We start from the raw sequence: 13,301 nt of genomic DNA on the forward strand, positions 1-13,301 counted from the left end.
CATGGACCAACTAAGGGTGGAACACCAAGAGCACTCCATTATTCTCCATGAGATTAGAGAAGATTAAAGAGCAATGACGGAGGAGCAACAAAGGCAAGGAAGAGACATAGAAGAGCTCAAGGACATCCTTGGTCCTTCAAGAAGAAGGCGCCACCATCACTAAGGTGGACTCATTCCTTGTTTTTATTTCTCTATTTTTTGGTTTTTAAGCTTCATGTTTATCTATGTTTGTGTCTTTACTACATGATCATTAGTGTCTAGTAACTATGTCTTAAGGCTATGAATAATTCCATGAATCCTTCACCTCTCTTAAATGAAAAAGTTTCTAATTCAAAAGAACAAGAAGTACATGAGTTTTGAATTTATCCTTGAAATTAGTTTAATTATATTGATGTGGTGACAATACTTTTATTTTCTGAATGAATGCTTGAACAGTGCATATTTTTGATCTTGTTGTTTATGAATATTAAAATTGTTGGCTCTTGAAAGAATGATGAACAAGAGAAATGTTATTGATGATCTGAAAAATTATAAAATTGATTCTTGAAGCAAGAAAAAGCAGTGAAGAACAAAGCTTGCGAAAAAAATAGAAAGAAAAAGAAAAAGCAAGCAGAAAAAGTCAATAGCCCTTAAAACCAAAAGGCAAGGGTAAAAAAGATCCAAGACATTGAGCATCAATGGATAGGAGGGCCCAAGAAAATAAAATCCAGGCCTAAACGGCTAAATCAAGCTGTCCCTAACCATGTGCTTGTGGCATGCAGGTCCAAGTGAAAAGCTTGTGACTGAGTGGTTAAAGTTGTGATCCAAAGCAAAAAGATTGTGCACCAAAAAGAGTGTGCTTAAGAGCTCTGGACACCTCTAACTGGGGACTTTAGCAAAGCTGAGTCACAATCTAAAAAGGTTCACCCAGTCATGTGTCTGTGGCATTTATGTATCCGGTGGTAATACTAGAAAACAAAGTGCTTAGGGCCACGACCAAGACTCATAAAAGTAGCTGTGTTCAAGAATCAACAAACTTAACTAGGAGAATCAATAAACACTATCTAAACTCTGAGTTCCTATAGATGCCAATCATTCTAAACTTCAAAGGATAAAGTGAGATGCCAAAACTGTTCAGAGGCAAAAAGCTACAAGTCCCGTTCATCTAATTAGAACTAATCTTCATTGATATTTTGAGATTTATAGTATATTCTCTTCTTTTTATCCTATTTGATTTTCAGTTGCTTGGGGACAAGCAACAATTTAAGTTTGGTGTTGTGATGAACGGATAATTTATACGCTTTTTGGCATTATTTTTAAGTAGTTTTTAGTAGGATCTAGCTACTTTTGGGGATGTTTTCATTAGTTTTTATGCTAAATTCACATTTCTGGACTTCACTATGAGTTTGTGTGTTTTTCTGTGATTTCAGGTATTTTCTGGCTGAAATTGTTGAGGGACCTGAGCAAAACTCTGATAAGGAGGCTGACAAAAGACTGTTGATGCTGTTGGATTCTGACCTCCCTGCACTCGAAATAGATTTTCTGGAGCTACAGAACTCCAAATGGCACGCTCTCAACGGCGTTGGAAAGTAGAGCTTTCCAAAAATATATAATAGTCCATACTTTGTTCAAGTTTAAACGATGCAAACTGGCATTCAACGCCAGTTCCATGCTACATTCTGGAGTCAAACGCCAGAAACACGTCACAAACCAGAGTTAAACGCCAAAAATATGTTACAACTTGGCGTTTAACTCTAAAAGAAGCCTCTGCACGTGTAAAGCTCAAGCTCAGCCCAAGCACACACCAAGTGGGCCCCGGAAGTAAATTTCTGCATCAATTACTTATTTCTGTAAATGCTAGTAGCTAATCTAGTATAAATAGGACTTTTTACTATTGTATTAGACATCTGAGATTTTACATCTTTGATCACATTTAGGGGCTGGCCATTCGGCCATGCCTGGACCTTCATCACTTATGTATTTTCAACGGTGGAGTTTCTACACACCATAGATTAAGGGTGTGGAGCTCTGCTGTACCTCGAGTTTTAATGTAATTACTACTATTTTCTATTCAATTCAGCTTATTCTTGTTCTAAGATATCCGTTGCACTTCAACCTGATGGATGTGATGATGTGATGATCCGTGACACTCATCATCATCCATCCTTATGAACGCGTGATTGACAACCACTTCAGTTCTACCTTAGAACGAGCGCATATCTCTTGGATTCCTTGATCAGAATCTTCGTGGTATAAGCTAGAATTATTGGCGGCCATTCCTAAGAATCCGGAAAGTCTAAACCTTGTCTGTGGTATTTCGAGTAGGATTCAGGGATTGAATGGCTGTGACGAGCTTCAAACTCGCGATTGTTGGGCGTGATAACAAACGCAAAAGAATCAATGAATTCTATTCTGACATGATCGAGAATCGACAGATGATTAGCTGTGCTGTGACAAGAGCATTTGGACCTTTTTTACTGAGAGGATGGGAAGTAGCCATTAACAACGGTGATGCCCTACATACAGTTTGCCATGAAAAGGAGTATGAAGGATTGAAAGTAAGAAAGTAGTATGTTGCAGAGATTTAACAGGGACGAAGTATCTCCATACACTTATCTGAAATTTTCACCAATGAATTACATAAGTATTTCTATCTTTATTTTATGCTTTATTTATTATTATTTTCGAAAACTCCATAACCATTTGAATCCGCCTAACTGAGATCTACAAGATGACCATAGCTTGCTTCATACCAACAATCTCCGTGGGATCGACCCTTACTCACGTAAGGTTTATTACTTACACGACCCAGTGCACTTGCTAGTTAGTTGTATGGAGTTGTGACAAAGTGTGATTCACGTTTGAGAGCGCTACCAACTTTTTGGCGCCATTGTTGATGATCACAATTTCGTGCACCACCTGGTAAAGATCGACTAGGTGCCTTGGGGTACGGCAGGTACGTGACCAATGGTCCTTTCCACCACAACGGAAATACTTATCCTCTATTAATTTATTCTTCCCGATATTTCTTTCTTTATCCCACTTCTGGTGAGATTCTCTCTTTTGAATATAATTCCTTTTCCTTCCATAATTTTTCTTGCTACCAGAACCTTGCTATTTACCTCTTCTGGGGTAATGATTGAACGCATTTACTTCAGGAAATGGGGCGGTGCCAGCTGGACGCATTTTATGATTCTTTAAAAGCAACTCATTGTTGCGTTCAATAATAAGAAGGCAAGAAATTAACTCAGAATATTTTTTAAACTCTTTTTCTCGATACTACTGCTGCAGGAGCACATTCGATGCATGGAAGGTTGTGAAAGTTTTCTCCAACATATCATGATCAGTTATCTTTTTCCCACATAATTTCATTCATGGGGTGATTCAAATCATTGCAGAATTATATTCATTAATGGATTTAAAATCTTGTAAATACAAGTGCGTCCATTCATATCGGGCTTGAGGAAGTATCACCATTTTCTAATGATTATACCTTTCTTCAAAGTCTTTCCAAAGATCTGCAGGATCTTTTAATGTGAGATATTCATTTTTCAATCCTTCATCAAGATGACGATGAAGAAAAATCATGGCTTTGGCTTTATCCTTCTGGGATGCATTATTTTCAGCCCTAATGGTATCTCCAAGATCTATTGAATCAAGATAAATTTCAGCATCTAGTGTCCATGATAAATAATTGTTTCCAGATATATCAAGAGCATTAAATTCAAGATGAGAGAGCTTCGACATAATGAAAATTTGTTACCTGAGTTTTCCTAAAAATTTGATCAGAGTCTCGTGCTGATAACGTGTTATGAAATAAATAAATAAGGAAGATATAAATATAAGATAGAGAAATATAAATATAAAACTCTTGTATTAATGTTCACTAATATAATTATTTTGATATAATAAAAGTAACTTATATATTACTAATATAAGTAGTATTGTATGTAAAGAGAGAGAAGAGTATAAAAGAGAGAGAGAAATATTGCTCCGTAAAAGAAAGATTATTATTGTTTGCTTGTGTTTTTCTCAGAGGCAATATACCTATATTTATACATGTATAGGGGAGTCTAATTTCAACATACATTTAAGATTATTCTTCCTTGAAAAAGTAAGCTCCACATAGGAATGGACATCCACGTTCCATTCTTATCACAACAAACATAACATTTTCAATACACTTTTGTAAATTTTATTATGCACTAGTGTGACACATGCATATTATAATTAAGCAACTTTTAACATGTTATCAGGAGAGTAGTCAGAAGAGATGAATGTGTCTTGTTTAATGTTATCAAAGTATGACTTGATTCATCCAGAAAGTAGTTTTTTAGTTTTTTTTTGTATAGTTTATTTGTTTGTTGATTTGAAAATAATAGCTAATTTGGCAAAACTTGAGTGGTTAATTCTAAAATCTTGCCAAATAAGTAATATTGCTGACATGGTATTAGTAGGAGAAGAAAGATGTCTTAAAAGTAATAGTAAACTTATCCATTTATTTTTATATATTAAAAATAGATGTGAAATATAGCCAAGACCAAAAAAAAAAAGAAAAAGTCTTAGGAACCAAATATTTTTATTAAAATTTGACCAGCACTTAACCAGTAAAAGAAAAGTGAATAATCCCACACCATTGGATATAATCTCACACCATTAAAAATACTAGTGATGACTAATTGATGGCTACAAATCACAAAAATTGTTGTCCCTAGCACTCTTAAAAATATGTCAAAATGTAGCTCTACATAATTTTATTCTACCAAACATGTTAAAAATGAGCTGAAGCGTAGTTTGCAAACAAAAACATCTTTCACGCTAACTGGTGGAAGAACCCACATTCAACCAAGATTTTAGTCAAATTTCTCATTGTATTATTATTGTTCTAACATCTGAATTCTGGCAAAATGTTCTAATCCTATATTTAGTTAACTCTATTTATTTAACATTGCAATACTCCACAAGTCAGCTCTTTGTTTAGCTCACTACCAAACTAATTTAGTCATGAAGTGTTCAAGGGAATCATGGAAACAAGATCTAAGACTGAAACAATTTAGACAGCTTCCGGATGTAGCAAGATTAACGAGACTGCAACACATTACATCGGTATTCACCCAATGCCCAGATAGGGAATATGTTTCTGTATGCAGCATAAGTAATCATGCAATTTCTGTTGAACACCCCCATGATTTCCTAACAAGAGAGAAAAGAAACATTGATTTAGTTGATTTCTTTTGCTATTTTAACAATTTAAATTCAATATAGAATTCAAGATATGGGGTTTTGAAGTCAATACCTCTTGTGGAAAGTCACCATTGTCCATCTGGAAATTTATCAAATATGCGGCTGCACGGTGTAATGGTTTTGGATCTCTTTTGGCCTGTTCACACATTTACATTCCACGTGAAATATAAAACTATATGATAAGACAAATGCAAGATAACATGAATTTGCAAAGCATTGCCATGGATTTTATATAATACATGCATCAACGCAGGTGGGATATATATAAGCTATTTAAGTTTTTTAAAAACTATCGAAATGATAAATTGTCCTACTTTAATGAGGAATGGATTTGGTGCAATAATAAACTAATCAGTTCAAAACCATGGCAGTAGCACAAAAGTAGCAAATATTTTGCTGTATATACCTGTCCAGCAGCAATGAGAGCCAGCAAGGCCCACGATGTGTTTACGAGATGAGCCCTATTGTTTTCAAGATTTGAATACACCTGAAAGACAGACATTGAAAAAAAAAACTATAACTCTCAGCCTTTAGATTCTTGAAAGTAATAGAGTATTCTAACTGAATGTTACTTATAAACAAAATGCAATACGTTATATCAAAATTGTATCAGTTTCATAAAATTCATCATCTTATACACTCCTTTCCTTCCTTCACACTTCCCAGAAAGTTATAATCTCGGCAACTTCTTTATCATGTTTATGCATGCACTACTCAAAAAAGACTCTCCCATAAGCAAATACTTAGTAGTTTTAGGGATTTCTAAGAAGAAAAATAAATGATATTAGCATTTAGAAGCAATAAAATTAACCTTGTTTTGACAAGACAAATAACTCTCTCCCCAGCCACCATTTGAAAGTTGCTTAGACAGCAAAAATTCACAAGCTTTGCGGATGGCTGGGCAATCACTGTAACTCTTTCCAGTAGCAATCAACCCATTTATCCCAAACCATGTGGCATAGGTGAAGCAAACTCCCCATGAACCATACCTGTTAAGCAGATTTGAGTAGTTTAGAGGTCTACTAAACTAATAGTTCCATTCATGCTAAAGCAAGAGGTCGAAACCACATGATGCATAAATCAACAATCAAATCAATAGAAAAAAACTTGAAGATAATGGTTTCTAAAATGGGAGTAGCAAACCATGAACCATCCGAAGCTTGAACGCTTTCAATATACGCAGTGGCTTTTTTAATACAACGGCTTATTTCTTCTGGGCGATGCATGGGATATAATTTCCGAAATGATGCCAATGCTTGCAGAGAGGCTGATGTACATTCCACATAACTATAGCATATAGCAAATAGAAATATTAAAAGATTCAAATGATGGGTTAAGGGATAGGGAGAGGAATGCAAAAATTTATATTGAACAAGCATTTGATAGCTTACCAATAATCAATAACTATATCACCAAAAGTTTCCGCTGGATTTATTATCTGACAAGAGAAAGCATTCATCTAAGTGTGTATCTAATCTTAATCCAAAATCAACTTCCTAAATTTTCAGGATCAACTTGTCAGCTGTAATTCCAAAATCTAGAGGAAAGGTCAAAAAGTTTTGTTCACAAACAACAATTTCAAAGTTGTAGCTTTTGTGGCATAACTTCAAATACATGTGCTTGCCGAATTGAGAAATGAATTTTGAGCAAAGATGGCAGAGGGAGAATTGACTACATTGTAGCAGATTTTCATACTTTACTATTCACATGGTGTAATTCAAGTAGGCTAATTTCTAATTATTCATAAAAGAAAGTTACCTCCAGCCATCTATATGATCGTGTGAGTTCATATGTTGCAAAGCCACCATCTTTGTTCTGAAGCGTTGGGAAAATAAAATTAATAAATACATCTCTGGATAATAACATTGATTCTTCAAACAGATTCAACAAATTTTAAGGAAGCTATTTGCTCATGCACCATGGATCACAGTCAGACACACAAGATATTTAAAATAAATAAAAATTGATAGAAGAAGTGAACAAATTAATGAGAAAGAAAAATTTAAATAGAGAAAGGATACAGTATCTTTACAAGAAAGAAAAAGATAACATGAAGATCTTCTTCTTCCACCAATCTATGAATGATTTATTTTCTCAAACTATTCAAATAATCTAGCTTCATCCAAGACGAGTCTATTACCTGCAATGAGAGCACGACATTAACAGCATCGTATAGCCTCTCTACTTCGATTGGCTCACCAACAATCTTCGGTGAAATTTTGGAAAGTAATAGAGCAGCCTGAAAAGTAGCATATTTATCAATGTGGCAGAATAAATTAAACAAATACAATTTCTTCTACTTTTTTCAATCAATAATTACTTTTAGTCCTTCAGATGTGCAATCAGATATCGGCCATCCATGATCTCTAGTTGAAAAAGGCCAAGCACCTTTGGAAATGTGACGGTACCAATAATTAAGATCACCTGGACAATCTTCTAAAACCTTTTGCAAGAAAAAGAGAAATGTTGATCAACAAGGGTGAACTGATGCAACAATAGTAATAAAAGTGTAAAAGTTACCTGTGATTTCTTAATAAACGAATGAGCTTTTTTAATAGTTTGGCCATATTCTTCAATGAGGTTAGATGAAATAATTGCTTGGACCGCAAATGCAGCATCCCATAGTTGACTTCCATTGTATCCCTGCAACAAAAATTGATTAAAAGTAAATTTCATGATGTAAGCTTTAACAAAATTTGGTTACAAGTAAATTATATGACCTTAAGAAAAGCCCAATAATGCTGCAACAATAGTTTCACATATTACTTATTTTGCACCATATAAATATCAATTTTACGTCCATATCATTCCTAATCATCTGTGAATATGTTCAATTACATCAAAAACATCTTCTGATCACTCTGATAAGAGAGAATAGGTTGACTAATATGTGGACCTGCATTTTCATGCCATCTTCAGCAATCCACAAATAATCATTAAGCCTTGGAAGATGCAACTTGAAGGCCTCTGAATTTGGATCTTCTATCCAACAGCAGAGCATATTCAACACCTGATTGAGAACCATGCAAAATAACATTAACAAGATATTTAGTATTTCATTTTTATCCCAAAAATAAATGAATAAAAACTGTCAGTATTTTTGCTAATCAAGTCCCCAGTTAGCTGGAAATATATATATAACGGGAACAATAAAAGGGTGCTCAAGCATCCACAAAAAATACAATCAACAGTTTAACACTAAATGAAAATAACACAGTAAAAGTAAATCAATATGTAACCAAAGCCTAACAATTATTTTGGTCATCAGAGAAGCAAGTTATCCAAAGATGAATAGGAGGAGATTTCTAATACCCTAATGCAAAGGGTGGGAAGTTAAGAAACAATGAATAGTTGAAGGGAAACCTTGTGACTCCTGTTCCCTAACTCCCCTCTCAATAATTACCTTGTTTACAGGACCTATGCAAATATACCGAGTATTCTCATCTTCATAGTGTATATGCTTCATTACAGTCATTAGAGCCCTTTCTCTCAACTTTTTTCCAAGCCAATGCATCATAATGGGCTCAACGACCTTGTGTAGAGTGGCCCAAAGAACATCCTGAATGAATGGATGAGGATAGTACAAGTCTTCCTGCATGAAACAAAGATAATCTTCTTGTAACGTTATCTTTGCACAATTAAATTGGTAACAATTTTAGAGAAATCAAATGCTGATTTGCAATGCCCCATTGACGGAGTTCCCAACAATCTGACACTTCCCACCTACGTTCTTTCACACAAGTTTAATTTAATCACAAAAGGAATGAGCCTCTGCATTACTCAAGCTTCAAGCAAAGGAGAATTTCAAAATTCAAACAATAGAGGGCACTAAATATATAAAAACCATTATTGCATTATCACTTATCAGGTAAAGCTTTTTTGGGAGAATCAGTTCTTTAAAATGGAAATAACATGCTATAATGGTGGTTTATAATGGCATTATTCTAAGGACAATGATAAGCATATAAGAAGTATCCTAGTAATTACTTGTTTGATAAGGGGGTGGCAAACAAAGTAGCCAATAATAATAGTGATGTAATGGTTGCCACTGTAGTTTGTAGATGGGTATTATGTGGGCATAAAGAATAGTAATCGGTTTTGCTTGGATATAAGTTCTGGTATCAATTCAATAAGATAATCAACATATGATTTTGATGAGAAAAAGAAGCCAATACGAGGAACAAAGTGCAAATTCTATTTCCATGCAATTGTTAACTACAAGAGAAAATTCTAAGTGTGGAAGCTCAAAAAGTTTTCACAACTTACAAGCATCACTAACCTTAGCACACAAGTTACGAGCTTTATCCCAGTCTATATCACGATATGGTATGTTATAGAGCTCTTTTCTCAAAGATAACACTGTTGGTGTGATTGGACCAACAAACCTCTTGCCATATAAGTAGGACATGGGCAAATAAACCATCCGGCAATGACACCACATCCTTCCTATATAGCACAAAAAATATAACTCAATGAAAAATACATATAACATTAAATAGTATTTAAGATAACTGACCCAAAAAAAAATTACAATAAACATAGAAAACTAATTTTAAAATGATTCTCTATATAAGTAATCAACAATAGAAGTTATTCTTAAGAAATAAGGACTGCATACACTGCATGAAGTTACACATACTACTATACCAGCCTTTTATTCAGCAACCAGGATATACAGTACTTAATCATGACACAAAAATTTTCAGATTGAACAACAAATAAATTCCAGCACAAACGTTACATCGGAAGTCTTTTGTAAAACTTTATATTAAGTCATCTTGTTCAACCCAAAATTATATATGTATCTCTCCAACAACAAGATCAGGTTTCATGTTTAAGTTGAAAGGAGTTCTCACTATCATCTTGCAATTTGCTCTACTCTTGGGGTAAAAAATCCAACTAATATACAAAAGCTAATCATATCAGAAACCTGATCCATTTGTAAACATCCTAACAAGAAACACTCAACTGCAAAGCGTGGAAGAAAAATGAACTCTTGGAGGCAATCTATCATTTAAGTAACAGTTCATTAACATTGATAACCACTTAAGTGGCCATTTGTTCCTAAACTGGAAATATTTTTACCCACCTATTAGTTTATGTATTCTCTCTTAGCAGATTGATGGATAAACAAATAGAATAAAGCATAATAACCTGGATGAAATGGGAGCAAGTATGGAAGTAGCCATATCTCAGGGGGCATGGGATTATTTCCTGACCATTCATGTGCCCCAAGCACCTATAATCAGGAAGTAGAAAATAAAAAAAGTACACCATATACATTAGTAAAATTATTAAAAATGTCTTAATATTCATATGATGAAAATTTAAAAATAAAAAATAAAAAGACTCAAAGGTAGGCTAAGATTTTAACTGAAAGCCACATCTTCCCCCATGATGTTATGTAAGTAGCACCACCATGTGATTGAATCCAGTTACGTGCCTTCTCCATGTCCCCTCCTCTATCATTTGGTCCCTCACCAAGTAATCTTAGAACAACATAATTCAAGACAGAGCCAAACATGGTGCTTGGACCTTCAATATGCAAACCCCATCCACCATCCTTGTTCTGTAGTTACGGTTAACTAATGAGAATAATTTTTGGGACAAACCCAAAGATTAGGGAGAAGGATGGCACGAAACTCTTACCTGTTGATTATAGAGATATCGGCATATTTCCTTTTTATGTTCTTCTGTTAAGACTGCATTCAGTGCCCCAGTGACAGAAAGTGTAATTATCTATTTGATTGGATATCCCAAACAGTATTAGATATCCACAGTTATCAAGTCAAAAGAAAAACAATGTCAAACATACTTTTGAAGGCAAAAGTGTCAGGATTGTCAAAAACAATGTGTTTCAAGGCCAGAATATGCATAATATAGCAATTAACCCAAACATTATTTGAGTTCTACAGTTACAGTTGGGAGGGAAGACAATTTCAAACATAATTTTGAAGGTTGAAGTTTCAGTATTGTCAAAAAGCATGTGTTTCAAGGTCATAATATATGAAATATAGCAATTAACAGAGAAAAAAATTTCACAGGAAAAAAGATCAAGTGTTCAAAACAAAACTTACCAAGCCAGGCATAAGAAACATGGGACCTCCATAATCTCCAGGCCAGTGTCCATCGTCACTCTGGAGGGTTGAATGGAAAGTAATGGCCCTTTTTAATGTTCTTGTCACAGTCTCTTCAGTAACATCTTCAATATCTTTCACTCTGACTTTAGGTAAGACTTCACTAATTGGGTTCTCTTTTGCAAACTACAATGTTTTGTAAGAAACATCATTGAACTTAAAAGGATTGAATTTCTGATATCAGAAACTTATAGCTTTGATACCATAACAAAGCACAAAATATAATGTACAACCTCCCAGTATAACAATATGATAAAAATGATTATCTAAAATGTACTCACTTTAAAGATTTAAAAATCACTTCTGAATTGATTTCCACATTCGAAGAAGGAATAAATATCAAACAGGTACCCAGTATAGTAATAGCTGCTGCAATTTTCTAAGAAATTAATAAACTAGTTCAGTGTCTGACTGCTTAACAGCGAATAAAACCACAACTAAAAACAGAATTTATATAAGAGGGGATTATTATGCCAATAGCAACCAACTTTGTACACAAGGCTGAAAACTGCACAAGGATTAGTTCTGCACCCAAATGTAGCAGAGAAAACAACTCATGATCTTACCGTCCTAGACCTACCTATTCAAACTTAACATATGTTGTCTTCTCTATATAAAGTATGAATCATTAATAAGTCTAATCCTTAAATTTTATCAAACAGGGACCACTAATCTAATCAAATGCTCTTGCAACTTTTGATACTTTATTTAAAAATAAAAAGAAATAAAAAAATTATAAAGTATAAATTATAAATAAATAAAACAAATTTACTTCAATATGATTATTCCAAAAGAATTGAGTGATACATAAAACATGAAAGAGACAAACAATACAAAGTCACTAGCAGTGTATTCATCGAAAAAGCATAAAAATACATTACTCGACAATCACCACATTTAATATAAAAATAAAATTTAACAAATGGCCAGTGACCAGCAGAATCATATTTGTCATGGAACCTCGAAGTAAAACAAAGATGCACAGTTTCATACAAAAACCAACTCAACTTAAAAATTAAATTAAAATATCGATAAAATGCCGCCTAAACAACGCCAAATAGAAATGCAGGTACCATTGTAATTATGACTATAAGCACAATTATAATCACTATTATAAGTTCTACCAAGAATTATCATCATTATTATAATCACTAATCCTTTCGTCTTTACTGTCTTTGGCAATGACATTAGAAAATGAGGAAAACAAAAACTCAAACACGCAACGATTGACTCCAAAAACAAAAATACAAAGAAACTAATCGCAAAAGAAAAAAAATAATCAAAACTCGAATGGAAATTAACATAAAAGAGAAACGAATACCTGAATGCGCATGAGGAGATCAGCGCTATGCTTGTGTTCGAAGCGATTCTCGCGGAAACTCTTGCGAGCGGCTTCAATCTGAGCGAGCTCTTCTGGAGATCCGAGATTAGGATCGAACTCCCAAATCTGGCGGCCAACATGATCGTTAAGTGTCCGAAGCCATGGGCTTCCGCCGTCGGAAACTTTGAGCCTCCACATTCTCTTCGGTTTAAACGAAACGAGAACAGAAAGAAGTTTAAAAGTGACAGAGATTAAATGCAAATGCAAATGCAATTGCAAATACAAAAGTGAAAATGGAAATGGATATGAAGGAAAGTATGTAGGAATGAGAGTAAGTACAGGCCACGGGGTTAAGAAGAAGCCACACGACGTTGTAGAAGCTGACCTGGCTCTGATGGTTGTTTGCTGTTGAGAACTCTTATGCAATAATTATAGTTTTTAATGTATTTATTATATATTTAATAAAAAATTAAAAACTCTTAATAATACTAAGGGACACTCTACTATACAGATCTATTATACAGATTTAAGTTGTATAGAGAAAGAGTATAAATTTCTTTTATATTTATTTTTTATTATTTTATTGTTGTTTAAAATATAGGTCCTAAATTTTTTAATTT

General features: G+C 34.0%; 1 protein-coding gene across 2 annotated transcripts; it reads right to left on the reverse strand.

The window, feature by feature from the left end:
• Positions 1-4,732: 4,732 nt before the first annotated feature.
• LOC107490125 (cycloartenol synthase) lies at positions 4,733-13,067 on the reverse strand. 2 transcript variants are annotated; one of them, XM_052262413.1, is made up of 19 exons: positions 12,682-12,797; positions 11,642-11,739; positions 11,301-11,486; positions 10,873-10,962; positions 10,598-10,792; positions 10,378-10,462; positions 9,503-9,669; positions 8,627-8,815; positions 8,120-8,233; positions 7,744-7,866; positions 7,544-7,666; positions 7,364-7,462; positions 6,982-7,038; positions 6,615-6,661; positions 6,367-6,510; positions 6,035-6,212; positions 5,630-5,710; positions 5,276-5,359; positions 4,735-5,172 (listed from the first exon to the last, which is right to left on the reverse strand). In XM_052262413.1, exons 3-19 carry the CDS (start codon positions 11,319-11,321, stop codon positions 5,059-5,061), a joined length of 1,911 nt encoding a protein of 636 aa, XP_052118373.1. In that variant the 5' UTR covers positions 11,322-11,486; positions 11,642-11,739; positions 12,682-12,797; the 3' UTR covers positions 4,735-5,058. The 2 variants fall into 2 exon arrangements, with proteins under 2 accessions (XP_015966377.1, XP_052118373.1); XM_016110891.3 differs by lacking the exon at positions 11,642-11,739 and having other exon boundaries at positions 4,733-5,172; positions 12,682-13,067.
• Between the last annotated feature and the right edge of the window lie 234 nt (positions 13,068-13,301).

This window comes from Arachis duranensis, chromosome 5 (genome assembly GCF_000817695.3).
Source record: "Arachis duranensis cultivar V14167 chromosome 5, aradu.V14167.gnm2.J7QH, whole genome shotgun sequence".
NCBI classification, from domain to species: Eukaryota; Viridiplantae; Streptophyta; class Magnoliopsida; order Fabales; family Fabaceae; genus Arachis; species Arachis duranensis.